This window comes from Zosterops lateralis (genome assembly GCF_965231275.1).
Source record: "Zosterops lateralis genome assembly, chromosome: 24".
NCBI classification, from domain to species: domain Eukaryota; kingdom Metazoa; phylum Chordata; class Aves; order Passeriformes; family Zosteropidae; genus Zosterops; species Zosterops lateralis.
This window is the reverse complement of record NC_139784.1, coordinates 6,456,873-6,482,477: the sequence shown is the minus strand read 5'-3', so window position 1 is coordinate 6,482,477 and position 25,605 is coordinate 6,456,873. Positions and strand designations below refer to the sequence as shown.

At 52.0% G+C, this 25,605-nt stretch overlaps 1 protein-coding gene across 2 annotated transcripts; it reads left to right on the top strand.

The window, feature by feature from the left end:
* Positions 1-13,082: 13,082 nt before the first annotated feature.
* Positions 13,083-20,532, top strand: PHB1 (prohibitin 1). 2 transcript variants are annotated; one of them, XM_083877755.1, is made up of 7 exons: positions 13,083-13,136; positions 13,856-13,963; positions 14,681-14,842; positions 16,077-16,219; positions 17,085-17,201; positions 18,765-18,860; positions 19,877-20,532. In XM_083877755.1, exons 2-7 carry the CDS (start codon positions 13,876-13,878, stop codon positions 20,087-20,089), a joined length of 819 nt encoding a protein of 272 aa, XP_083733881.1. In that variant the 5' UTR covers positions 13,083-13,136; positions 13,856-13,875; the 3' UTR covers positions 20,090-20,532. The 2 variants fall into 2 exon arrangements, with proteins under 2 accessions (XP_083733881.1, XP_083733882.1); XM_083877756.1 differs by having other exon boundaries at positions 13,111-13,175.
* The last annotated feature ends 5,073 nt before the right edge of the window (positions 20,533-25,605 follow it).

Genomic DNA, 25,605 nt, shown 5'->3' with positions numbered 1-25,605 from the left:
GGAGCCGGCGGGGGGGAGAGAGCCCAGCCCGCGGAGCCGCCCGCAGTCACCCGCCGCCGGAGCAGGGAGGGCAGAGGAGCCGGCCGCTTTCCCCCCCAGGCTCAGCGCAAAGAGTTCCAGCCGAGCAGAAGCCTGACTGCAGTCAGCCCCGTGCCGGAGCGCAGAAAAGCCCCGGCCGTCCAGCCCGCAAAGCCGCCCGCAGTCAGGCGCCGCCGGTCCAGCGCAAAGAAACCCCGGCCGCCCCCACCCGCAGCCGCGGAGCAGCCTCTCCCCAAGCCCCAGCCGTTCCCCGTGCCGGAGCGGAGAAAAGAGCCCCGGCCGCCCATCCACCCGCAGCCGCCACGCGGTCAGCCGCCTCGGCCAGATGAAGCGCCCCCGAGCCGGCCGGACCTCTGCCCCACTTCAAAAGAAAAACCCCACATCCACCACGTTCCAAACCCCCACAACACTACCGCCGCTGTGAAGCAGCATGAGATTGAGACGCCATTTCTGCGGCAAAAACTACCCCATGGCCGCAAAGAGCTCCAAGCCCCCGCCCCGGTGATCCCGCATGCAAATTAAGAACTCCAAAAGCGTCCCGGGATGAAATCTAACATAAAAAAACCCTTATCAAATAAAAACCAAGTAAAATTAAAACGGATAAGAACTAATACTCAGCCGTGTAGACCCTAGAGAATCAGAAGAGCTAATTTCTCCAGTTTTGCTTACTAGCCGTAAGTTAAAAAGACCAAACCAGAGATGAGACCACAGGAGAAAACAAAGAACTGACAGGAGTCTGGGATTGCTTCCCAGCGAGGGCCAGTCCTCCAGCTCTGTTGAATTGCATGCAGCAGAGCTGATAAAGCCCTCCTCCTCCACGGCGATCAAACCCCTCGAGCAAATATTAATAAGAGCTGATTAATAAAGGCGTTTATGGAGATTAATATTTTCTCCGCCCATTTTTATTCATAACAGGATGACCACCCAGAGCTTGGGATGACCACCCAAGGATCAGGATGACCACCCTGGGGTTGAGAATGCCCACCTGGAGTTTGGGATGCCCATCAGGATTTGGGATTCCAGCCACACAATCCCAGCATTTTAAGGGTTTTTATGGGGTCAGGGATGACCCCACAGCCCCGATGGGATGGGACAGGACAGGGGTGACCCCCGGCCGTGGGGGACAAGGGACAGTGGCCCTGGGGACACAGCGATGGGGCAGGGCCGGGGCAGGGCTGGCCCAGGGGGGATCCTGTCATTAATTAATTCAGGGCGGCGAGTGGCAAATCCCAAATCCAGATGTTTTCCTCGGGCCTTTGGATAAATCCCTCCTCCTCCTCCTCCTCCAGTCTGGGAATGATCCCCAGAAAATCCCCGGCCCTGGAAAAGCCCAGCCCGGCCCCATCTGTGCCCACCGAGGGGAGGGAAAGGAAAAATTCCCTCTCCCATCCCAACCCTGGAGCAGGAACTGCAGGAATTCCTCACCCCAATCGCTCCCACCTCGTTTTTCCCCATCCCCAAAAATTATTGCGACCCTTTCCCGGCTCCAAACCTTGGAAAGTTTTGCTGGGATTAAACCCAAAGGCTCTGTGGGGGTTTTTTTGGGGTGGAAATGGGATTTTTGGATTGTTACAACCCCCAAAATTCACCCACCTGCCCCTGGCTCTGATCAGGGTCCCAAAAAGCCTCAGGGCCATCCCAAAAATCAACGTGAGAGCAACTCAAGGGAGCGCTGGGCCCCATTTTTTAAAAAATAACTATAAATAAATAAATATAAATAAATAAATTTATAAATAATAAATAAAAATAAAATAATTCCACGGATTTTCCTGGAATTTTCCCCCCCTCAGTCTGAGGTTTTCCTTTCCCTCCACCCCGGGGGTCCCAAAAATAACCCCCAGAAAAATCCCGGGTTAAACCCTCAAGGGTTTTTTTTTAATTTATTTTATTATTTTACGGCTTTTACTCCAAAGACGAGGTGAAATTCCCTTCCCGACAAAGCCCAGCCCGCAGTAATGGCCAGATATTAATGAGGATTAATTAATTAATAACTAATCCAGCTCGGGAAGGGATAACCCACAGCCCAGGTCGGCTGGGAGGGGGAAAATCCTGCGGGGAGGGAAAAGGGCTGGGAGTGGATTTGAGGCAGGGAATGGGGTCTGAGCCTCTGCTCAGGGGAAAATGGAGCAGAAAAATCCCTTTTTTGGGGGGTGAAAAAGAGGAAAATTGGGGTTGAATCAGGCTCTGAGCTGCTGTCGCTTTGCTGGGAGCCATCAGAATATTCCCATCTCCTCGTAATTTAAATTGAACCTTTTTTAAATGATCCATTCTGGGGGGTTTTTATCCCCAAAATTCAAAAAGGGAGGGGAAATTTTTTGTTTGAACTCCTCAGGCCGCTCACCCAGAGCCAAACCATGTCTGGGGCAGGGAGGGAAACGCTCCCACCTGGATTCTCCCGATTTTTCCTGGAAATTCCGTGGGATTGAGGCCCCTAAAAGCCTTGAGGGACGGGAGCCAAGCCGAGCTCCCTCGTGCCGAGGTGCCCGAGCACGTTCCGGAGCTTTGCCAGCTCCAATCCCATCCCTGATGGAGGAGTGGGAATTCTGCCTCCATTTGGAACCACAATTCCTTCCTGCCGGGAGCTTTGGGATCACCGGGAGCTCTTGGGGTGGGTTTTCCATTCAGGGGAAAACTCTTCCCTGGGTTTGGGTGGCCTGGGATGGGACTGGGCAGGACAATTCCCACATTTCTCTGAATCCAGCCCTGCTCGTCCCATCCGTGACCTGGGTCATGAAAAGGGGGAATGTTCTGGAAAATTGGCTCTGAGGGGAGAGAGTCCCATTGGGGTGGGGCTGTGATTCCTGTAGGGATGGGGCTGTTATTCCCATAGGGATGGGGTCAGTGATTCCTGTTAATTGGGCTGTTATTCCTATAGGGATGGGTTCAATTATTCCTATAGGGATGCAGCTGTTATTCCCATAGGAATGCAGCTGTGATTCCTATAGGGATGGGGTCAGTGATTCCTACAGGGATGGGGGTCAGTGATTCCATGGGAATGGGGCTGTTATTCCTATAGGGATGGGGTTGTTATTCCTATAGGGATGCAGCTGTTATTCCCATAGGAATGCAGCTGTGATTCCTATAGGTATGGGGTCAGTGATTCCTACAGGGATGGGGTTGTTATTCCCATTGGGATGGGGTCAGTTATTCCCATTGGGAATGAGGCTGTGATTCCTATAGGAATGGGGCTGTGATTCCTATAGGAATGGGGCTGTGATTCCCATAGGGATGGGGTCAGTTATTCTGTGGGAATGGTGTCCAGTGATTCCTATAGGGATGGACTCAGTGGTTCCTGTAGGAATGGGGGTCAGTTATTCCCATAGGGATGGAGCTGTGATTCCTATAGGAATGGGGGTCAGTTATTCCCATATGGATGGGGCCTGGTTGTTCCTACAGGGATGGGATCCAGTTATCCCCATGGGAATGGGGCTGTTATTCCTACAGAGATGGGTTCCGTTTTTCCTTTAGGGATGGGGTCAGTTATTCCCATGGGAATGGGGCTGTTATTCCTATAGGGATGGGTTCTGTTATTCCCATAGAAATAGGGCCCAGTGATTCCTATAGGGAGGGGTTCAGTTATTCCCATAGGGATGGGCCATTATTCCCATAGGGATGGGTTCAGCTATTCCCATATGGATGGGGCCTGGTTGTTCCTACAGGGATGGGGCCCATTTATTCCCATGGGAATGGGGCTCAGTGATTCCTGTAGGGATGGGGGTCAGTTATTCCCATGGAAATGGGGCCCAGTTATTCCCATAGGAATGGGGCCCAGTTATTCCCATAGAAACGTTCCTACAGGGATGGGGCGATGCAGGTGGAGCAGGTAAAGGTGAATTCCCACTGGGATGGGCTGTGGGGCTGGGGGACACAGGGGGACATGGGGGACACACAGGGAACCCTCTGGGGTCAGGATGTGACCCCAAAACTCCAAACATCCCCCAAATCTCCGTGGCAGGAGCTCCCCAAACCCCCTGAGCTGATCCTTGTCCCCCTCAGGATGTCCCAGCCAGGTTTGGGGTCACTGTCCCTGATTTCCACCCTGGAATTCCTCCCTCCATCCCTCTCCCTATTCCCTTTTCCTTTTTTTTTATCCCGTTATTTTTTTTTTCCATCCCTCATCCCCTGCCAGGCCCCGGGAGGATCCTCGGAGCCTTATAAGGCCGGGCTGGAGGAACCTCCAGGAAAACCGAGCCGGGCTGGGGAAAACAAAACCCCAGAGAGAGAAAAAACAGGGCCTGGCCAGCTCCTGACAAACCCGGGAGAGAGAAAATCCTGGGGGGAAATCCTGGGGAGAGAGAAAATCCTGGGGGGAAAAATCCCAGGAGGAAAAATCCTGGAGAGACAATCCTAGGGAGAGAAAAAATCCCAGTGGGAGAGAGAAAATCCCAGGGGAGAGAAAATTCTGGGGGAAAAATCCTGGGGAGAAAAATCCCAGGGGGAAAAATCCTGGGGAGAGAGAAAATTCTAGGGAGGGAGAAAATCCCAGGGAGGGAGAAAATCCCAGGAGAAAATTCTGGGGAGGGAGAAAATCCCAAGGAGAAAAAAATCCCGGAGAGAAAAATCCTGACGAGAAAATTCCGGGGAGAATAAATCCCAGGGAGGGAAAAAATCTTGGGGGAAAAATCCTGGGGAGAGAGAAAATCCCGGGGGGAAAAATCCTGGGGGGAAAAATCCTGGAGAGACAATCCCAGGGAGAGAAAAAATCCCAGTGGGAGAGAAAATCCTGGAGAGAAAAAATCTCAGAGGGAAAAATCTTGAGGAGAAAATCCCAGGAGAAAGAAAATTCCGGGGGGAAAAAATCCCAGAGGGAAAAATCCTGGGGAGAAAATCCCAGGAGAGAGAAAATCCTGGTGAGAAAAAAAAAATCCCAAGATGAAAAATCCCAGAGAGGGGAGAAAATCCCGGGGGGAAAATCCTGGGGACAAAAATCCTGGGAGAGGAAAAATCCCAGGGAGAGAGAAAATCAAGGCCAGGCCACACCCAGCAGGGTTATCTCTTATTGATCCATCTCGGGTTTTTGGGATCCGATTGATTTGGGGTTTTTATGGCTCGGGAGGAAATGAGGGTCAGAGCAGCCCTGGGGATGAGCTGGGCCAGAGGGGAGATTTTTATTTTTATTTTTATTTTTATTTTTATTTTTATTTTTATTTTATTTGGTTTCAGTTTGGGGGGTGGGGATTTGTTTGGGTTGATTCAGGGCTCGGCCGGAGAGGAATGAGAGAGAATGGAATGGGGATGGGAATAAAATAGAGGTAAAATAGGAATAAAATTAAGATTGAATAGAAATAAAATTAAAATAAAATAGAAATAAAATAGGAATAAGATAGAAATAAAATAGAAATAAAATAGAGATAAAATAGAAATGAAATAGAAACGAAATAGAAATAAAATAGGAATAAAATAGAGAAAAAATAGAGATTAAATAGAAATAAAATAGAGATAAAATAGAAAAAATAGAAATTAAATAGAAACAAAATAGAGATAAAATAGAAAAAATAGAGATTAAATAGAAATAAAATTAAATAAAATGGAAACAAAATAGAGATAAAATAGAAAAAAAATAGAAACGAAATAGAAATTAAATAGAAATAAAATAGAGATAAAATAGAAAAAATAGAGATAAAATAGAAATTAAATAAATATTAAATAGAAAAAAAATAGAAATTAAATAGAAATAAAATAGAGGTGAAGGGAATAGAATAGAATAGAATAGAATAGAATAGAATAGAATAGAATAGAAATTTAAATTTTGACTGAGGTGTGGGATGCTCATCCCATCCCAGGGAAGGGCCAAGGGGGGAATCAGGTGAGAGTTTGACAAAGGTGACAAGGATCAATGACATTGGGGACAATCAGGGATCAATGGCATTGGGGACAATCAGGTTGGGATCAATGGCATTGGGGACAATCGGGGATCAATGGCATTGGGGACAATCAGGTTGGGATCAATGGCATTGGGGACAATCAGGATCAATGGCGTTGGGGACAATCAGGTTGGGATCAATGGCATTGGGGACAATCAGGATCAATGGCATTGGGGACAATTGGGGATCAGTGGCATTGGGGACAATCAGGATCAATGGCATTGGGGACAATCAGGATCAATGGCATTGGGGACAATTGGGGATCAATGGCATTGGGGACAATCAGGGATCAATGGTATTGGGGACAATTGGGGATCAATGGCATTGGGGACAATCAGGATCAATGGCATTGGGGACAATCAGAGATCAATGGCATTGGGGACAATCAGGATCAATGGCATTGGGGACAATTGGGGATCAATGGCATTGGGGACAATCAGGATCAATGGCATTGGGGACAATCAGGTTGGGATCAATGGCATTGGGGACAATCAGGATCAATGGCATTGGGGACAATCAGGATCAATGTCATCGGGACAATCAGATTTGGGATCAATGCCATCGGGATAATCAGATTTGCTCCGTCTTTTCCCCGCTGGAATCCTCCGAGCCGCCAACGGCGAGGAGCGAGGAGGAAATTGGAAATAAAAGCAATTTTCTCCTGGCTTTGAGAGGGGTTTAATGAGGGCCGGGACGTGACAGGGACAGGGACAGGGACAGGGACAGTGACAGGGACAGGGACAGGGACAGTGACAGTGACAGGGACAGTGACAGGGACAGGGACAGCGGGTGGGGTGGGAATGGGGGATCCAGGAGGGAGAGGAGAGGGGAGGAGTTGGTTTATGGGGTCTGGGGGATCCCAGCACTGGTTTGTGGGGTCTGGGGGATCCCAGAGCTGGTTTGTGGGGTCTGGGGGATCCCAGCACTGGTTTGTGGGGTCTGGGGGGACTAAGTGGGGACTGGGCTGGGCTGGGCTGGGTGGCTGCTGCTCCCTGACTGCCCTGGGGCAGGATTTGGGATGGATTTGGGATGGATTAGGGATGGATTTCTGCTGGAATTGGCCCAGTAGAGCACAGGGAATGACCAGGATGGCCAGGGGGAGGAGAAAGAGGACAAGGAGGAGGGGTGAAGGCTCCTCCTGGGACACAGAGGAGCTTTGGGATTTTGGATAAAGTTTGGGATACTCATCCCTGTCTCCCAGCTGTGGGGAATCCATCCATCCCTCCATCCCTCCATCCATCCCTCCATCCATCCATCCCTCCATCCATCCCTCCATCCATCCCTCCATCCATCCATCCCTCCATCCATCCCTCCATCCATCCCTCCATCCCTCCATCCATCCATCCATCCATCCCTCCATCCATCCATCCATCCATCCATCCATCCATCCCTCCATCCATCCCTCCATCCATCCATCCCTCCATCCATCCCTCCATCCATCCATCCATCCATCCCTCCATCCCTCCATCCATCCATCCCTCCATCCCTCCCTCCATCCATCCATCCATCCATCCATCCATCCATCCATCCATCCATCCCTCCATCCATCCATCCCTCCATCCATCCATCCCTCCATCCATCCATCCCTCCATCCATCCCTCCATCCATCCCTCCATCCATCCCTCCATCCATCCATCCATCCATCCATCCATCCATCCCTCCATCCATCCCTCCATCCATCCATCCCTCCCTCCATCCATCCATCCATCCCTCCATCCATCCATCCATCCATCCATCCCTCCATCCATCCATCCATCCATCCATCCATCCCTCCATCCATCCCTCCATCCATCCATCCCTCCCTCCATCCATCCATCCATCCATCCATCCATCCATCCATCCATCCATCCCTCCATCCATCCATCCCTCCATCCATCCCTCCATCCATCCATCCATCCATCCATCCATCCATCCATCCATCCATCCATCCCTCCATCCATCCCTCCATCCATCCATCCCTCCATCCATCCATCCATCCATCCATCCATCCATCCATCCCTCCATCCCTCCATCCATCCATCCCTCCATCCCTCCCTCCATCCATCCATCCATCCATCCATCCATCCATCCATCCATCCATCCATCCATCCATCCATCCATCCATCCCTCCCTCCCTCCATCCATCCATCCCTCCATCCATCCATCCATCCATCCATCCATCCATCCATCCATCCATCCATCCCTCCATCCCTCCCTCCATCCATCCATCCATCCATCCATCCATCCATCCATCCATCCATCCATCCCTCCCTCCATCCATCCATCCCTCCATCCCTCCATCCATCCATCCATCCATCCATCCATCCATCCATCCATCCATCCATCCATCCCTCACCCCAGGAGGACTCAGGAGGTCTCTCCCACCCCAATTTCTCCCTCCTCACACCCCAGGTGGGTTCAGGGGGTCCTTCCTCAGACCCAGGTGGACTCAGGGGGTCTCTCTGTGTCTCAGGGTGTCTCCCCCACCCCAATTTCCCCCTCCCCACACCCCAGGCTGGCTCAGGGGTCTCTCCGTGTCTCAGGGGTCTCTCCGTGTCTCAGGGGGTCTCTCCCCAAACCCAGGCTGGTTCAGGGGGGTCTCTCTGTATCTCAGGGGTCCCTCTGTGTCCCAGGGGTCTCTCTGTGTCCCAGGGGGTCTCTCCCCAAACCCAGGCTGGCTCAGGGGTCTCTCTGTGTCCCAGGGGGTCTCTCCCTTACCCCAGGCTGGCTCAGGGGGTCTCTCTGTGTCCCAGGGGGTCTCTCCTTGTCCCAGGGAGTCTCTCCGTGTCCCAGAGGTCTCCCCCACCCCATTTCCCCGGTGTAACCCGAGCGGTGCCGGGCCAGTGACGGATGTTCCACAAACCCTTTTATTTCCCCCCCCCGGTTTAAAAGCCTTTGGGCTCCCAGGCCAATAACCGGGATTTGCCGGAGTCCCATTTTCCCCGGGCCCATTTCCCCGGCATGAATCACCCGAGGAATGAACTCAATTAGTCCAGACAAGAGGCAGGAGATAAATCAGCGTGGCCCATTAGGAAACCTGCGGGGGGAATTTATGGCCCCGGAGAGGCAGCTCTGGCTCTTTCCCTTCCCTTTCCCTCCCCTGGTCCATCTGAGACCCTCCTGGGGCTGGGGATGCTCCGGGCTGGGAGAGTTTCTTCATCCCCAGCAGCCTCATCATCATCAGCATCATCCTTGGGGAAAAAAAATCGGGGTTTTCCTGGAAATTTGGGCTGGAAAATCCAGCTGGAAATTCCCTTTGTGGTTTTCTATCCATCCCCACCCAGGGGGTTGAATGGAAGGGGGTCAGGATTTGGGGGTTTGGGGGTTTTTGGGGTTTATCAATCGCCCCTGGAAGGTGCTGGGTGCTCAGAGAGGAGCCCGAGCTGCTTTTATCAATAATTTCTGGAAATCTGGGCTGGAAATTCCCTTTGTGGTTTTTAATCTATCCCCACCCAGGGAGTGAATGGAGAGGGTCAGGGTTTGGGATTTTTGGGGGTTTTGGGGTTGTCACTCTTCCCTGGGAAGGCCCTGGGTGCTCTGGGATCCTCTGAGGAGCCTGAGCTGATTTTATCAATCTTTTCTGGGAAATCTGGGCTGGAATTTCCCCCTTTTCCAGCTGCTTGAGGTTTTCAATCTATCCCCACCCAAGGTTTGAATGGAGGAGGGTCAGGATTTGGGATTTTTGGGGGTTTTGGGGGTTTTTTTTCTCCCCTGGGAAGGCCCTGGGAGCTCTGAGAGGAGCCCGAGGTGATTTTCTCAACCCTCGCAAGGGGAATTTTCCCCATGGATCCTGCCCTGGATCTGGAAAGTGCCGGGGACAATTCCCGGAGCACCAGGAGCTGCAGTTTCATCCCCCCAGAGGGTTTTGGGGGTCCCAGATGTGTCTCCCCCAAATCCCTGAGCCGGCCTTTTATAGGGGTTAAAAAAAAGGGGGGTTTTTGGGCTTTCTGGGAAAAAAATAAAGGGGTTTGGTGGTGGCCCCTGGGAGGGAAAATTTCTGGGGTTGATTCAGCCCGGGAGATGCTGGAAGGGTTGGGGATGTCCCAATCCGTTGGCAGCTCTTTTCGGAAGAAGAAAAAAAGAAAATAAAACACCCCCAAAAAAACCACCACCACCACATGGTGGCCTGGAAGAGCCTTTGGCATGGAATGGACCCAGGAGCAAATTTGGCATGGAACAGACCCAGTCCAGCCTGGAGGAGCCTTTGGCACAGAATGGACCCGACCTGGGAGAGCCTTTAGCATGGAATGGAACAGACCTGGTCTGGAGGAGCCTTTGGCATGGAATGGACCTGGTCTGGTCTGGGAAAACCTTTGGCACAGAACGGACCTGGGAGAGCCTTTGGCACGGAATGGAACAGAACCAGCCTGGAGGAGCCTTTGGCATGGAATGGAACCAGCCTGGAGGGGCCTTTGGCATGGAATGGAACAGACCTGGCCTGGAGGAGCCTTTGGCATGGAATGGACCCGGGAGAGCCTTTGGCATGGAACAGCCCCAGTCCAGCCTGGAGGAGCCTTTGGCTGGAGGGGATCAGACACAGGGTGGGGTGGGCAAAGCCACTGTGGGCCACCAAACCCTCTGTGGGCCACCAAACCCTGCCCATGGGCCACCAAACCCTCTGTGGGCCACCAAACCCCCCGTGGGCCACCAAACCCCGCCATGGTCCACCAAACCCCCCCAATGTCTGTGACCCTCCAGTGTTTGTGACCCCCAAATCTCTGTCACACCCCCGATATCTGTGACTGTTGAATATCTGTGACCTCCACATCTGTCACTCCCCAGTGTCTGTCACCCCTCAATATCTGTGAACCCCCAATATTTGTGACCCCCGAGTGTCTGTGACCCCCTGATATCTGACAGGGACAGAGACAGGGACAGGGACAGAGATGGGGACAGGGCTGGGACAGGGCTGGGACAGGGACAGGGACAGGGCTGGGACAGGGACAGGGACAGGGCTGGGACAGGGAATGAGTTGGGGACAGGGGACAGGGACAGGGACAGGGACAGGGACAGGGGACAGGAACTAACCCAGGACCCCCCTAGACCCCCCTGGGACCCCCAGGACCCCCCTGGAGCCCCGGAAGCGGCTCCGGCCCCGGGGGCGGTTGGAGAGGAAACAATGACCGGGATTGTCCGGGGGAGGATGGGGAGGGCAGGCCTTGGCCTGGGAAAAGCAGGAATGGGGAGAATTTTGGGGAATTTTTTTGGTGATTATGGGGGATTTTTATTTTTTTTTTAATTTTTTTTTTTTAATTATTATGGGGGATTTTTTATTTTTTAATTTTTTCTTTTTTTTTTTTTTTTGTGTATGTGTGTGATTTTTGGAGGATTTGGTGGGATTTTTTTTTTTTTTTGTGATTTTGGGAGATTTTTTGGTGATTTGGGGGATTTTTTTTTGGTGATTTGGGGCATTATTTGGGTGATTTGGGGGATTTTTTTTTGGTGATTTGGGGCATTATTTGGGTGATTTGGGGGGATTTTTTAGTGACTTGGGGGGGATTTTTTGGGTGATTTTGGGCGAAATCTTTGTGTGATTCTGGGGAAAATTTGTGATTTTGGGGGATTTTTTTTTTTGAGATTTTGGGGTTTTTTTAGTGATTTTGAGGACTTTTGGAACGATTTGGGGGGATTTTTTAAGTGATTTTGGGGGATTTATTTTTGGAGATTTTGGGGGAATTTTTTTGATGATTTTTTTTTTTTTTGTGTGTGTGTGTTTTTGGGGGAATTTTTTTGGTGATTTTCGGGAAATTTTTTTTTGTGCTTTTGGGGGATTTTTTGCGATTTATATTTATATTTTTTTATATATTTTTTTAACTTTATTTTTGTTTTCCTGTCCCCGGGGCCGGGCCGGGTGAATTGTCTGAGCCCAGACCGAGGCGGGGATTTAAAGCAGATTAATTAAAACGCGCCCGGAGCACAAAAAGCACAAACCCCATTGGCGGGACCCGCAAAAATCACATTAAACCCTCCAGACCTTCCATGTCCTTTGCCTTAATTCAATTTCTGCCTTTATTGAGCTTAATTCGGGTTTGTGCCGCGCCTGGGGCTGGGCTGGGACCCCCCAGATGGGCTGGGACCCCCCAAATGTCCCCCAAATGTCCCCAAAATGTCCCCCCAAACATCCCCCAAATGTCCCCAAATATTCCCCAAATGCCCCCCAAAATATCCCCCAAATATCCCCCAAATGGCCCCCAAATTTCTCCCAAATATTCCCCAAAATGTCCCCAAATGTCCCAAAATATCCCCCAAACATCCCCCAAATATCCCCCAAACATCCCCCCAAATATCCCCCAAAAATGTCCCCAAAATATCCCCAAAATATCCCCAAAAAATGTCCCCCAAATGTCCCCAAAATATCCCCCCAATATCCCCCTAATGTCCCCAAAATGTCCCCCAAATGTCCCCAAATATTCCCCAAATGTCCCCAAAATGCCTCCCAAATGTTCCCCCTTTCCCCCCTTTTTTTCCCATTTTTTCACTCCCTTTTTTTTCCCCTTTTTCCCCCTTTTTCCCCCATTTTTCGGGATTTCCGGAACCAAAGGGAGAGCGCTGCTTCCCTCTAGCGGCCCCGGGGACAGGAGGAGACACGGAGAGGCCCCAAAATTTATTAAAAATTATTAAAAATATTTTAAAATATTAAAAATTATTTTTGAGGTCTGGAGCAGCTCGGGAGAGGAGGGGAGAGGGAGCTGAGCCCGGTGAGAGTGGAAATATCCCTTAATTCTATGGGAATATCCATAAAAATCTGACACTGGAGTGGGGATCCTGTCAGTGCATGGGAACATCCCAATTATTCATGGGAATATCTCAAATATTAATAGAAAAATCTCAAATATTCATAGAAATATCACAAATATCCATGGAAATCTCTCATTTTGGAAAGGGGATCCCATCAATCCATGGAAATATCCCAAATATCGGTAGAAATCTGTCACTGGAGAGAGGATCCCATCAATCCACGCAATTATCTCAAATATTCATAGAAATATCTCAAATAGCCATAGAAATGTCCTCCATGTGCCTCCCCTTGGGGACTACACCTCCCAAGAACCTTTGCGCGCAGCTCCAGCCAATAGCGCGCGGCCTTGCTCAGCCCGCGGGGTTTGCCGGGAGCTGTATGCCGGCCTATAGCGGGCAGGGCGGCGGAGAACTGCATATCCCAGAGAGCCGCGGGAGGCGCGGGCCAATCGGGAGCGCGCGTCTTGGCGCGGCGCGCAGGCGCGCCGGGAGGGGCGGCCGGGGATTCATGTGGAGGTCAGCGGCGCGGCGGGAGCGGCGGGCCTGAGGGCGGCGGTGGGTCCGGGGAAACTGCGGGGAACGGGGGGAACCGGGGCCGAACCGGGGCCTGAGGGCGGGCGGGCAGGGCGGGGACAGCGAGGGGGGTGCCCGTGCTGCGAGAGAGCGGCCTGGGAGGGAGCGGGGAGGGAGAGGCCTGGGGGGCGTGTGGGGTCGAGGTGGGGGGAACGGGGAGAGCTGCGGGAGGCCCTGGAGGGGGGAACACCCCGGGGGGCGGCGGGGACGGAGGGGACGAGCCCGGGGAGGGGGCACGGCAGGGAGACCCCCGGGACTGGGGAGATCCCCAGGGCTAAGAGGACCCCCCTGGGGCAGAGGAGACCCCTGGGATTGGAGAGACCCCCAGGGCTGAGGGGACCCCCAGGGCTGGAGGAACTCCCGGGACTGAGAGGGGACCCCTGGGCTGAGGAGACCCCCGGGACTGGGGAGACCTCTGGGATTGGAGAGACCCCCCGGGGCTGGGGAGATCCCCAGGATTGAGAGGACCCCCGAAGCTGGGGAGACCCCCTGAGACCGAGGAGATCCCCGGGATTAGGGAGACCCCCAGGGGGGATTTACAGGAGGGTTTTGGGGCAGGACAGGGGTCTCTCTCCCCCGGGGGGATTTACAGGGGGGTTTTGGGGCAGGACAGGGGTCTCTCTGCCCCCGGGTGGGGTCTGACAGCCCCGGGGTATTTCCAGGAGGGTGCTGGAGCGCTGAGATGGCTGCCAAGGTCTTCGAGAGCATCGGGAAGCTGGGCCTGGGCTTGGCGGTGGCGGGGGGAGTTGTCAACTCGGCTCTTTACAACGGTGAGTGGGCGCTGCTGGGGCTCCTTGTTTTGTATTTCTGTCCCGGCCTTGACCCTCCCAGAGCTTTTATTGCCCGATAAAAACCAGACCGAGGCCGTTGGGAGCTGGTTTTTGTGAAAGAGGAGCAGGTTGGGAGGGTCTGGAGTTCCCTCTGGAGCTTCTCTTGGCTTGGTTTGTATCCAAATGGTCCCGTTAATTTCCTGGTTTTGTGTTAATTATGGCTTTGATTCCCTGGCTGGACTGGTGGGTCTGCAGTGTCCCCTCCTGAGCATTGTCACCCTTCAGAAGTGTCCCCTCTCTCCCCTGAGCAGTGTCCCCTCTCTTCCCTGAGCAGGGTTCCCCCCTCAGCAGTGTCACCCTTGCCACAGGGGACACCCCTGAGCAGTGTCACCCCTCATCAATGTCACCCCTCTCATCAATGTCACCCCTCTCATCAGTGTCACCCTTGCAGCAATGCCACCCCTGAGCAGTGTCACCCTTTCAACAATGTCACCCCTCAGCATTGTCTCCCCCTGTGACATCTCTGTCCCCCACCCTGAGCAATGTCCCCCCTCAGCATTGTCACCCCAGGATCAGTGTCACCCCTCAGCACTGTCACCATCCAGCAATGTCACCCCTCTCAGCAATGTCCCCCACCCTGAGCAGTGTCCCCCCCCTCATCAGTGTCACCCTCTCAGCAGTGTCCCCCCTCAGCAATGTCCCCCCGTGTCCCCGCAGTGGACGCCGGGCACCGTGCCGTGATCTTTGACCGTTTCCGGGGCGTGCAGGACGTGGTGGTGGGCGAGGGGACGCATTTCCTCATCCCCTGGGTGCAGAAGCCCATCATCTTCGACTGCCGCTCGCGGCCCCGCAACGTCCCCGTCATCACCGGCAGCAAAGGTGGGCGCTGGGCCCCCCGGGGGGATTTCAGGGGGTTTTTGCGGGGTTTGGGGTTTGTCCTTTTGGAGGTGGGGTTGTGCTCATGAAAGGCAGGGGGTGGAGGAGTGGGCAGAAACTGAGCAAGGTCCAGCTGAGTGTGGGACAAGGGTGGGCGAGCACTGGGACACCTGGGGGGATTTCAGGGGGGTTTTGGGGGATTTGGGGTGTTTGCGGTTTGTCCTTTTGTTCCTAAAAGGCAGGGGGTGGAGGAGTGGGCAGAAACTGAACGAGTTCCTGCTGAAGGGTGAGCAAACACTGGGACGGGGAGGGTCTGGAGTGTCCCCGGAGTGTCCCCAAAGTGTCCCAGACATTCCAGCCCTTCCTGTGTCCCCTCCTCCAGGTGACCCCACCTTGGCTGGGTCCCTCCCAACCCCAAATATTTGGGACTGAGGGAAAATATCCTTGTTAAAGAGATTAAATCATGCCTGGCTGTTCCAAACATGTGGGATCTCCATGGAATCCAGGAGTAGCTGGAGTTGGGAGGGACCCTCCAGTCCCAAAACGTTCCTTGGCTCTGTGACGATCCCAAATGTCCCAGTTTGACACGGGAATGGTTTGAGGGTTTTGATAAGGAACAGCTTAAGGAGTTCTTCCTTTTGTCCCAAATCTTTGGTGTTGGAAGATCTGGAGATCCTCCAGTCCCAAACGTGTGATATCAAATGTCCCAGTTTGACACAGGACTTTGGTTTGAGGGTTTGAGGGTTTTGATAAAGGACAGGTTAAAGAGCTCTTCTTTTGGTCCCAAATCTTTGGGGTTGGGAGGAACCTCTGGAGCTGTCCCAGCTCACCTGGGCCAGGTGCCACAGGAGGGGCTGGAAGGAACCTCTGGAGCTCTCCCAGCTCACCTGGGCCAGGTGCCACAGGAGGGGCTGGGAGGGACCTCTGGAGCTCTCCCAGCTCACCTGGGCCAGGTGCCACAGGAGGGATTGGGAGGAACCTCTGGAGCTCTCCCAGCTCACCTGGGCCAGGTGCCACAGGAGGGGCTGGGAGGGACCTCTGGAGCTTTCCCAGCTCACCTGGGCCAGGTGACACAGGAGGGGCCAAAATCCAGCAGCACATTCAGATCCCAAAGGGGAAAAGGGCAGCAAGACCACCTCATTTTCCCCAGCAAACCGAGTCTGGGGAATGTCTCCTGGTCCTCCAGCAGCCCTGGGGGTCCCAGAGCAGCTCCCAGAGGTGGGTTGTGTCCCCCCAGACCTGCAGAACGTGAACATCACCCTGCGGATCCTGTTCCGGCCCGTGACGGCGCAGCTGCCGCGCATCTTCACCAGCATCGGCGAGGACTACGACGAGCGTGTGCTGCCCTCCATCACCACCGAGATCCTCAAGTCCGTGGTGGTGAGCACGTCCTGCCCTCTCCTGGGGGTTTGGGGAGTGTGCTGAGCCCTGGGGAATGTGCTGTGCCCCGGGATTCCAGCCTGGTGTGGGTGATGTCACTGTAGGACACAAAAGAAAGACCCCAAATGTTTCAAAAGGCAAAGAGCAGAGAAAAAACCCCCTTCATTATCTAATTTTTATTACCTTTTATAAAGTGTTCCAATACACATTTAATGTGGTTGGTGAATAGGAATGACACCTCTCTGATCCTGTTGGTTAAACAGCAAAACACCACCTGGAGAAAGGTTGTTTTGAGGAAGGAGAGTTGTTTGCCAAGATTGTTTTGAGGAGGAGAAGCTTTCTTGAGAATTTTTTTCCTTGGGAAAAAGTTAGCAGCTGCCAGCAGGGCTAAAATCTCTTAGGCTCAGAAATATCAGGGCCACAGGGTTTGGGTTTGGGAAGGGACCTGAAAGCTCATCCAGCTCCATCTCCTGCCCTGGGATCCAAAGCCCAGCCAGCCTGGCCTTGAGTATTTCCAGGGGTGGGGAGTCCAGACCTCCCTGCAAGGCCCTTTCCATGGGGAAATTCCTGCTGCTGGTGCAGCCTGGGGCTGTGTCTGGTCACTGCCTGTTCCCAGAGGTGTCCATCCTATTCCATCCCATTCTATCCCATTCCCAGCAGTGTCCATCCCATTTCATCCTGTTCCCAAAGGTTTCCCTCCCATTCCCAGCTCTGTCTTTCCCATTCCCATCCTGCTCCCACCCCATTCCCATGCCATTCCCACCCTACTCCCATCCCGTTCCCATTCTGTTCCCACCCCATTCCCAGAGGTTCCCACCCTATTCCCAGGGGTTCTCACCCAGTTCCCACCCTGTTCCCGTTCCAGGCGCGGTTCGACGCGGGCGAGCTGATCACGCAGCGGGAGTTGGTGTCGCGGCAGGTCAGTGAGGACCTGACCGAGCGCGCGGCCACCTTCGGCCTCATCCTGGACGACGTGTCCCTGGTGAGACCCCGACTGCCCCGGGATGGCAGGGGGGACCTTGGGGTGCCTGAGTGTTTAGACATTTGAACATTTGGATGTTTGGACTTTTGGACGTTTGAATATTTGGACATTTGGACGTTTGGACATTTCAACGTTTGGACATTTGGACATTTGAATGTTTAGACTTTTGGACATTAGAGCGTTTGGACATTTGGATATTTGAATGTTTAAATGTTTAGACATTTGAATGTTTGAACATTTGGATATTTGAATGTTTGGACATTTGGACATTTCAATGTTTGAACGTTTTGGACATTTGGATTTTTGAATCTTTGAATGTTTGGACATTTTGGATATTTGATTGTTCGAATGTTTAGACATTTAAATGTTTGAACATTTGGATGTTTGGGCATTTGGACATTTGGATATTTGAATGTGTGGACGTTTGAATATTTTGGATATTTGAACATTTGAATGTTTGGACATTTAGATGTTTGGATGTTTGGATATTTTGGATATTTGAACATTTGAATGTTTGGACATTTAGATGTTTGGATATTTGAATGTTTGGACGTTTGGACATTCAGACATTTGAACGTTTGGACATTTGAATGTTTGGACGTTTGGACATTTGAATGTTTGGACATTTAGATGTTTGGATATTTGAATGTTTGGACGTTTGGACATTCAGACATTTGAACGTTTGGACACTTGAATGTTTGAACGTTTGGCTGTTTGGACATTTGGATATATGAATGTGTGAATGTTTGGACATTTGGACAGTTTGAACGTTTGGACATTTGGCTGTTTGGACATTTGGACTTTTGTACAGTTGGACTTTTGGACCCATGTCTGTGTCTGGCCGTCGTGGTCCCAGCTCTGTTTTTGTCCCTGTGACCTTGGGCAGCCCTTGGTGGCCTCAGGGGTTTTTCTGAGGGTGATGGATTGGGCTGCAGCTGCTTTTGGGATTTGGCACCGGGGGAAGCTCCAGGAGTCAAAATTCCCCCTCGGACAGCAGAAAACTCCCCCTGGCTCCTCTGCTAAAGAGGGAGCTCTGCCCTCCCACCTCCCTTTACAAATGGAATTAATCCCTTTGTAATTAATTTCAGAGCTGTGATCAGGCTCCTCCTGCAGGGCTCCCTCTTCCCTTGGGGCTTCCCCTGGAGCCTCTGTGGGGAGGTGACTTTGTTTCTGTCAAAGGGAAACTCGGACACTTTGTTTCTGCAGCTTTCCCAGCCCTGAGGTGGCGGCCTGGGAGCCCTGTGGGGTTTCCTTCAGGATCTGGGATTTCCTTCAGGGATCCTAAGGGGTTTCCTTCAGGAATCCTAATCGGGTTTCCTTCAGGGATCTTGGCAAGATTTCTCTCAGGGCTCCCAGTGGGATTTCTCAGGGATTTCTCTCAGGGATCCTGGCAGGATTTCCTTCAGGGATCTCAGTGGGATTTCACTCAAGGACCCTGATGGGATTTCTCTCAGGGGTCTGGGATTTCTCTCAGGGATCTGGGATTCCTCTCAGGCCCCCAGTTTGTGTCCCCACGCCGGTGTCCTGTCCCTGCAGTGACCCTGGTGTGGTTTGTGTCCCCAGACCCACCTGACCTTCGGGAAGGAGTTCACCGAGGCCGTGGAGATGAAGCAGGTGGCGCAGCAGGAGGCGGAGCGGGCGCGGTTCATCGTGGAGAAGGTACTTTTGGGACCCTAAAACTGCCTCCTGCTCCCTCCTGCCCTCCCCAAACCTTTCTCTGGAATACCCTGTCCCCTTCCTGGGAAAGGTTTTTCCCAGTATCCAACATAATCCTGGCTGGAGGCTCCTCTTTCCCTGCTCCGTGTTTGCTGCCTGGATCATCTCTGGGAGCAGCAGAATTGGAATTTCCATCCCTTGTGCCGTCCCAAATTTCAGCTGTTTGGAGCTTTCTGGGTTTGGGAGCATCCACAAAACAATCCAGGTTGTGGGAGGGATGGGTGGAAAATCACCAAAATCCACCTAGAAATGGCCTTTTGCCCTTTTCCCACAGAAGGAAAACTGGCTGTGGGGTTTTTTTCCCCCCTTCACCAATTTAAACAACACCTTTTTTCCTGATTTGTTTTCCCCATTTTTTCTCCCTTTTTTCCCCCCATTTTTTTCCTGATTTTTTCCCAATTTTTTTCCTGATTTTTCCCAATTTTTTTTCTTTTTTCCCTGATTTTTTCCCCCGATTTATTTTCCCACAATTTATTTTTCCCTTTTTTCCCCTTTTATTTTCCCCTTTTTTTTCTCCTGATTTTTTTCCCTGTTGTTTTTTTTCCCTTTTTCTTTCCCTTTTCCCTTTTATTTTCCCCTTTTTTTATCCCTGATTTTTTCCCCAATTTTTTTCCCTTTTCCCTTTTATTTTCCCCTTTTTTTCCCTGTTGTTTTTTTTCCCTGTTGTTTTTTTTCCCTTTTATTTTCCCTTTTTTCTCCCCTGATCTTTTTCCCTGTTGTTTTTTTCCCTGATTTTTTTCCCTTTTCCCTTTTATTTTCCCCTTTTTTCCCCGTTGTTTTTTTCCCTTTTTTTCCCTTTTATTTTTCCTTTTTTTTCCCCGATCTTTTTCCGTGTTGTTTTTTTCCCTTTTTTTTTTCCCTTTTCCCTTTTATTTTCCCCTTTTTTTTTTTTTCTGATCTTTTTCCCTGTTGTTCTTTTCCCCCCCATGTTTCCTAACCCCCTTTATTCCCCCCTGCAGGCGGAGCAGCAGAAGAAGGCTGCGGTGATCTCGGCAGAAGGAGACTCCAAGGCGGCAGAGCTGATCGCCAACTCGCTGGCCACGGCCGGGGACGGGCTGATCGAGCTGCGCAAGCTGGAGGCGGCAGAGGACATCGCCTACCAGCTGTCCCGCTCCCGAAACATCACCTACCTGCCCTCGGGACAGTCCGTGCTGCTGCAGCTGCCCCAGTGACCGCCCCCAGGGGGGAACAAGGCACAGAAACACCCTGAAATCATCGGCATTTCCTCGCGCGGGAGGAAACGGAAATTTTTGGAAATTTTGGAGGGATTTTTTTGAGGGGTTTTTTTTTTTTTGGATGGGAAATGGAATAAAAAGTCACGGCGACGGTCGGGCCTGAGGTGGGTCCACTGTGAGGTCACTGAGGTGGAGTTTGGTGATGCTGAGTGTGGGGATTCAGGAAAAAAAATGAGGATTTGAGGATGGGAAATCAAATAAAAAGTGATGGCAATGGCCGGGCCTGAGGTGGGTCCCCTGTGAGGTCACTGAGGTGGAGTTTGGTGATGCTGATTTGGGGATTCAGGAAAAAAAATAAGGAAGTGAGGATGGGGAATGGAATAAAAAGTGACAATGACAGCCAGGCCTGAGGTTCATCCCCTGCGGGGTCACAGAGGAGGATTTTGGTGACTGAATTTAGAGATTCAGGAAAAAAATGATAAATTGAGGAACTGAGGATAGGGGAATGGAATAAAAATTCACAACGACAGCCAGGCCTGAGGTTGGTCCCCTGTGAGGTCACAGAGGAGGATTTTGGTGACTGAATTTGGGGATTCAGGAAAAAAAGTTGGGAGTTGAGGGAGGGAGGTTTGGGAATTGCCTCTTTCTGGGAATTTGGAGCAGCAGGAGCAGAGATTTCCTGGGATGGAGCCCAGGTGAGTCCCTGGCAGGCTGGGATGGCCCAGGGGTGTCCCCACCTGGGCTGGGACAGGGATGCTCAGGGCCCTGAGCCACCCCAGGTGTCACCTCAGAGCTTGGGGACACCTGCACAGGGCTCCAGGTGTCACCCAAGAGCCACCTCAGCTCAGGCTCAGCTCTGTGGGGTGAGAGGAGCAGGGAGCTGTGTGCAGGAAACCCTTCTGGGAGTGGGACATTGTCCCTTTTAGCACCGAAATTGTCCCTTTTCTCACCAAAATTGTCCCGGGGGAGTTCTGCAGGTGAGTGATGGAGCTGCAGCTTTGCAGCACCCACCGTGACAGTGAGGATGGGAGGAGGTGCCATTGTTCAGGGGTTTCCTTTTCCTCCTTCTTCCCCTTCTCTTTCTTTTCCAGGGGTTTCCCTTCTCCCTTTTCCCCCTTTCCCGGAGTTTCCTTTCCCCCTTTCAAAGGTGCCTTTTTCTCCCTTTCCACCTTTTTCCTCTTTTCCTCCCGTTTCCCCATTTCTTCCCTTTTCCAGAGTTCCCTTTTTCCCCCATTTCCCCCTTTTCCAGGGGTTTCCTTTTCCCCCTGTTTCCTGTTCCCCCCTTTTCCAGAGGTTCCTTTTTCCCCCTTTCCACCTGTTTCCTGTTTCCCCATTTCCCATGGGGTTCCCTTTTCCCCTTTTTTCCTCCCTTTCCACCTTTTCCCTCTTTCCCCCTTTTTCCAGGGGGTTCCCTTTTACCCTTTTCCACCTTTACCCTCTCCCGGTGCCAGCACCGACTGTCCCCAGCGATGTCCCCGCGGGGACAGCGCAGCCCCGAGGCCACAAAGCACAAAACCAAAGGGAAATCCCATTTTTTGGTGTTTTTTGGGCTCTGCTGGCGTTCCTCAAAGGAAAGGGAATCTCTCCAGCCCCAGGAGGTGCCGCCGGGTGTGAGCTCCGCTCTGCCCCTCGAGGCGATCAATTAATCTTTAATTGTGCCTTTAAACCGGGAACGGGAACGGGAATTTCCTCTGCTTGAACTTCTCCCCTGCGCTGCCACCGAAGCCCCGGAGCTCCCTGGGACGGGACAGGGGTTTCCTGTGGCAGAACCCAGCAGGAAGATCCCTTTGTTCCCCTCCCGCTCCCTCTGCCTGTCCCCGGGGCGTTCTGAGCAGGAGATCCGGGAGATAAACCCGGTGGGGCTCCCTTTCCCCTTTTTCCCAAGCTCCAAAGGCTCTTTTCCCCATTTTCCTCCTAAGCTCCAAGGGATTTTCCCCCTTTTCCAGGGGTTCCCTTTCCCCTTTTCCCCAAATTCCAAGGGTTCTTTTCCAGGGGTTTTCTTTCCCACTGTTCCCCTTCCCAAACCCCAAGGGCTCTTTTCCCCTTTTCCAGGGGTTCCCTTTCCCCTTTTCCCCCTCAAAAATCACCGAGCACAGGGAGAAAGGCCAGAGCTGTTCCAGAAGGAATTTTTCCTGACAATTCTCCTGTCAGGAATGGGGATGGGGCAGGCCCAGAGCAGCAGAGCTCCCGTGGCCCTGCAGGGCTGGGCACTGCCAGAACATCCCAGCCCTTCTCCTACTTCTGCTGCACTTTTTTTTTTTTCCACCCTGAAAGGCTCCAAAGCTGCTTAGACCAGAAAAAAACACAAAAATCTGGTTTGTAGGGGAGGCCAATGTCAGCCACAGCCGAGGGAGGAAATGAAGATTTATTTGTGTCACCTCCACCTGCCACAGGAGGGGTTTTCCCAGCCTGGGCACACCTGGAGAGGAGGAGCCCAGGAGCCAGAGCTGCCTCTGAGGTGACACCGGGAAATGGGGCTGATAAGGGCTGATAAGAACCTGTGGCTGTGGGGCTGCAGGAGTTGGTTCCCATCTCTCTCCCTCTGCTCCTCCAGGGGAGGGATGGGGAGAGCAAATTCCCGGTCGGAATGGGGCTGTGCCAGGGCTGGGGCCAGGAGCTGCCACCTCCCTCGGCCTCAGGGGACAGATTTTTTACCCCCTTTCCCCCTTTTCCAGGGTTCTCTTTTCCCCCCTTTTGCAGGGTTTTCCTTTTTCCCCCTTCCTCCCCCTTTTCCAGGGTTCCCTTTCCCCCCCTTTTCCAGGGTTCCCTTTTTCCCCCTTTTCCAGGGTTCCCTTTCCTCCCCTTTCCCCTTTTTCCAGGGTTCCCTTTTTCCTCCTTTCCCCTTTTTCCAGGGTTCCCTTTTTCCTCCTTTCCCCCTTTTCCAGGGTTCCCTTTTTCCCCCTTTCCCCCTTTTCCAGGGTTCCCTTTCCCCCCCTTTCTCGGGTTCCTTTTTCCCCCCTGTCCCCTTTTTCCAGGGTTTCCTTTCCCCCTTTTCCAGGATTCCCTTTTCCCTGCTGGGGACAGCCAAAGTCACTCCTGGCAGCTGCTCTTTCCCTGGGCCACCCCCGGGCTGGGAACACGAGTCCCTTGTTTTCACCACAACAGGAATATTTTGAATTTGATCCCCTTTGGTGCCTCTGCCCCTCCTTTGCTCTGCCCCTCAGACCCCACATTTGGAAAAGGGGCTCCTTGTGCATTCACCTTCCGAGGAACAACCGAAAATAAAACTAAAAACCACTCAATATTCTTCTCCCTTCCCTTTCTCCGAGGCAGGAAATTCCAGCACATCCTCAATGCAGTTACCCAGCACCTGCCCCAACACCCTCTCCCTGTTTTTCCTGCAGGAGCTGCACTGCACTGGGCCGTTGGAGCATTTTCCAGGTGGTTTTTTACCGTTTCCAGCAGGGATTGGGGCAGCAGCAGGGTCGGAGTGTCCCCGTTGTGCTCCAGGAGGAGGAAAAAGGGGAGGATTGTTGTGATCCCACCGCGGGGCTTTCCCCAGCCGGCCCTGCCCTTTTAACTCCCTCCTGGACTTTGTCTCTGTGAGCCCCAAATCCCTGCTCAGCCCCGGGGTTTATTTATTTATGCCCAAGCGACTCAAACACTCCAGAATTTGATATTTGAAACTCGGAGAGAACCAGAGCACCGAGATTTTTAATTTTTTTGGGGGGTAGAATCTCAAATTCAGCCCCCTCTGCTCTTGGGGGGGACATTCTCCAGGTGAGAAACAAACCACAGGTAGAGGTTGTTATATATTTATATTATAAAGTTGGCTTTTGGCAAGATTTGTGCTATAGGATTAATAATGTTGTGGTAAGGATATCAGTTTTTTATTTCTGCTATTAGTGAAGAAAATTAAGCTTGATATAAGTCTGCTTAAATTGTCTGTTTGGTCAAAATAACATCCAGTGAACATATAAAAAAAACTCTGCTACTGATATACCAGCTATCAGCATCTACCATCTAAAAAATAGTGTAGACCAAAGCTCAAACTAAAAATAATAATAAAAGCACAACCACAAAACACAAATGATCTAAAAAAGCCACCCCCCCCCCAAAAAAAAAAACAAAAAAAACACCACATACAAAGCAGTTCCTAAAATATAAAGGAATATTTTTCTTATAATATTTCTTATAATTATTATTATAATTATTCTTATAATATTTTCTTATTAATATATTTTTCTTATTAATATTTTTCTTATAAAAGAATATTAAATTCTCTTTATAAATTTATAAAATAATGTGAAATTTATAAAAGAATATGAAATACAAACTAATGCAAGAAAAAAAAAGTATTTTAAAAATGTCTCTAATACAGCAAAGTGTTGACTTACCTAACTGCCAAATCACCCAACCAACTGTACCTTAGGAAAAAAAAAAAAAGTATCTCCTAACTGTCTTATTTTTTTTTTATTACCAACCGTACCTTACTTTTTTTTTCTATCTCCTAACTGTTTTAATTTTTTTTCTATCTCCTAACTGTTTTAATTTTTTATTAAACTTATTTCTTAAAATCTACAAAAAAAAAAAAAGCGAATTTCATTTTACACAAGGCTGTGACCTGAAGGATTGATTCAAGACAGGAACACAAAGCCCAGAACGAGGATTTAGCACCTTTTCCCCTCGGGGTTGGTGCCGCTCTCTCTGAATTTCCCTCCCGGCTGCCAAACCCAAACCGCAGCCCCGCTGTGTCCTCCTCCCACAGCCCCGGCAGCTCTGGGGCTCTGCGGTGTCCCCAGGGGAGGTGACACAGGGACAGGGACAGCCCTGAGCCTCCCCAGCCCTCAGGTGTCACCTTCCATTGTCACCTTCCTTCCATTGTCACCTTCCTTTGTCACCGGCTCCTTGCGGCATCGCTGCCGTCCCATCCTCAGGGCGCTCATCAGCAAACCGCAGGCTGGAGATGAAAGCGGTTATTAGAGCTTTAAAGGGAAAAGGTTTTTGAGCGGGCGGGAGTTGGGGTTTGGCGCCCTGAGGGGAAGGGAGAGGCGGCCCCGGCTGAGGGGAGGCTGAGGGGCCTCACCCGGGACCGGGGCGGCTCTGAGGGCAGGGGCACCCCCGGGGCAGTTCTGAGGACAGGGGCACCCCGGGGCTCCGTGAGGGGGATCCGGGGCAGTTCTGAGGGCAGGGGCACCCCCGGGGCTCCGTGAGGGGGATCCGGGGCAGTTCTGAGGGCAGGGGCACCCCCGGGGCAGTTCTGAGGGCAGGGGCACCCCCGGGGCTCCGTGAGGGGGATCCGGGGCAGATCCCAGGGCAGGGGCACCCCGGGGCTCCGTGAGGGGGAAGGAGCACCCCGGGGCTCCGTGAGGGGGATCCGGGGCAGATCCCAGGGCAGGGGCACCCCGGGGCTCCGTGAGGGGATCCGGGGCAGTTCTGAGGGAAGGAGCACCCCCGGGGCTCCGTGAGGGGATCCGGGGCAGTTCTGAGGGCAGGGGCGCCCCCGGGGCTCCGTGAGGGATACCTGAACCTCACCTGGCTGCGCTAATTAGGGCGAGCTCGTTAATTACCCG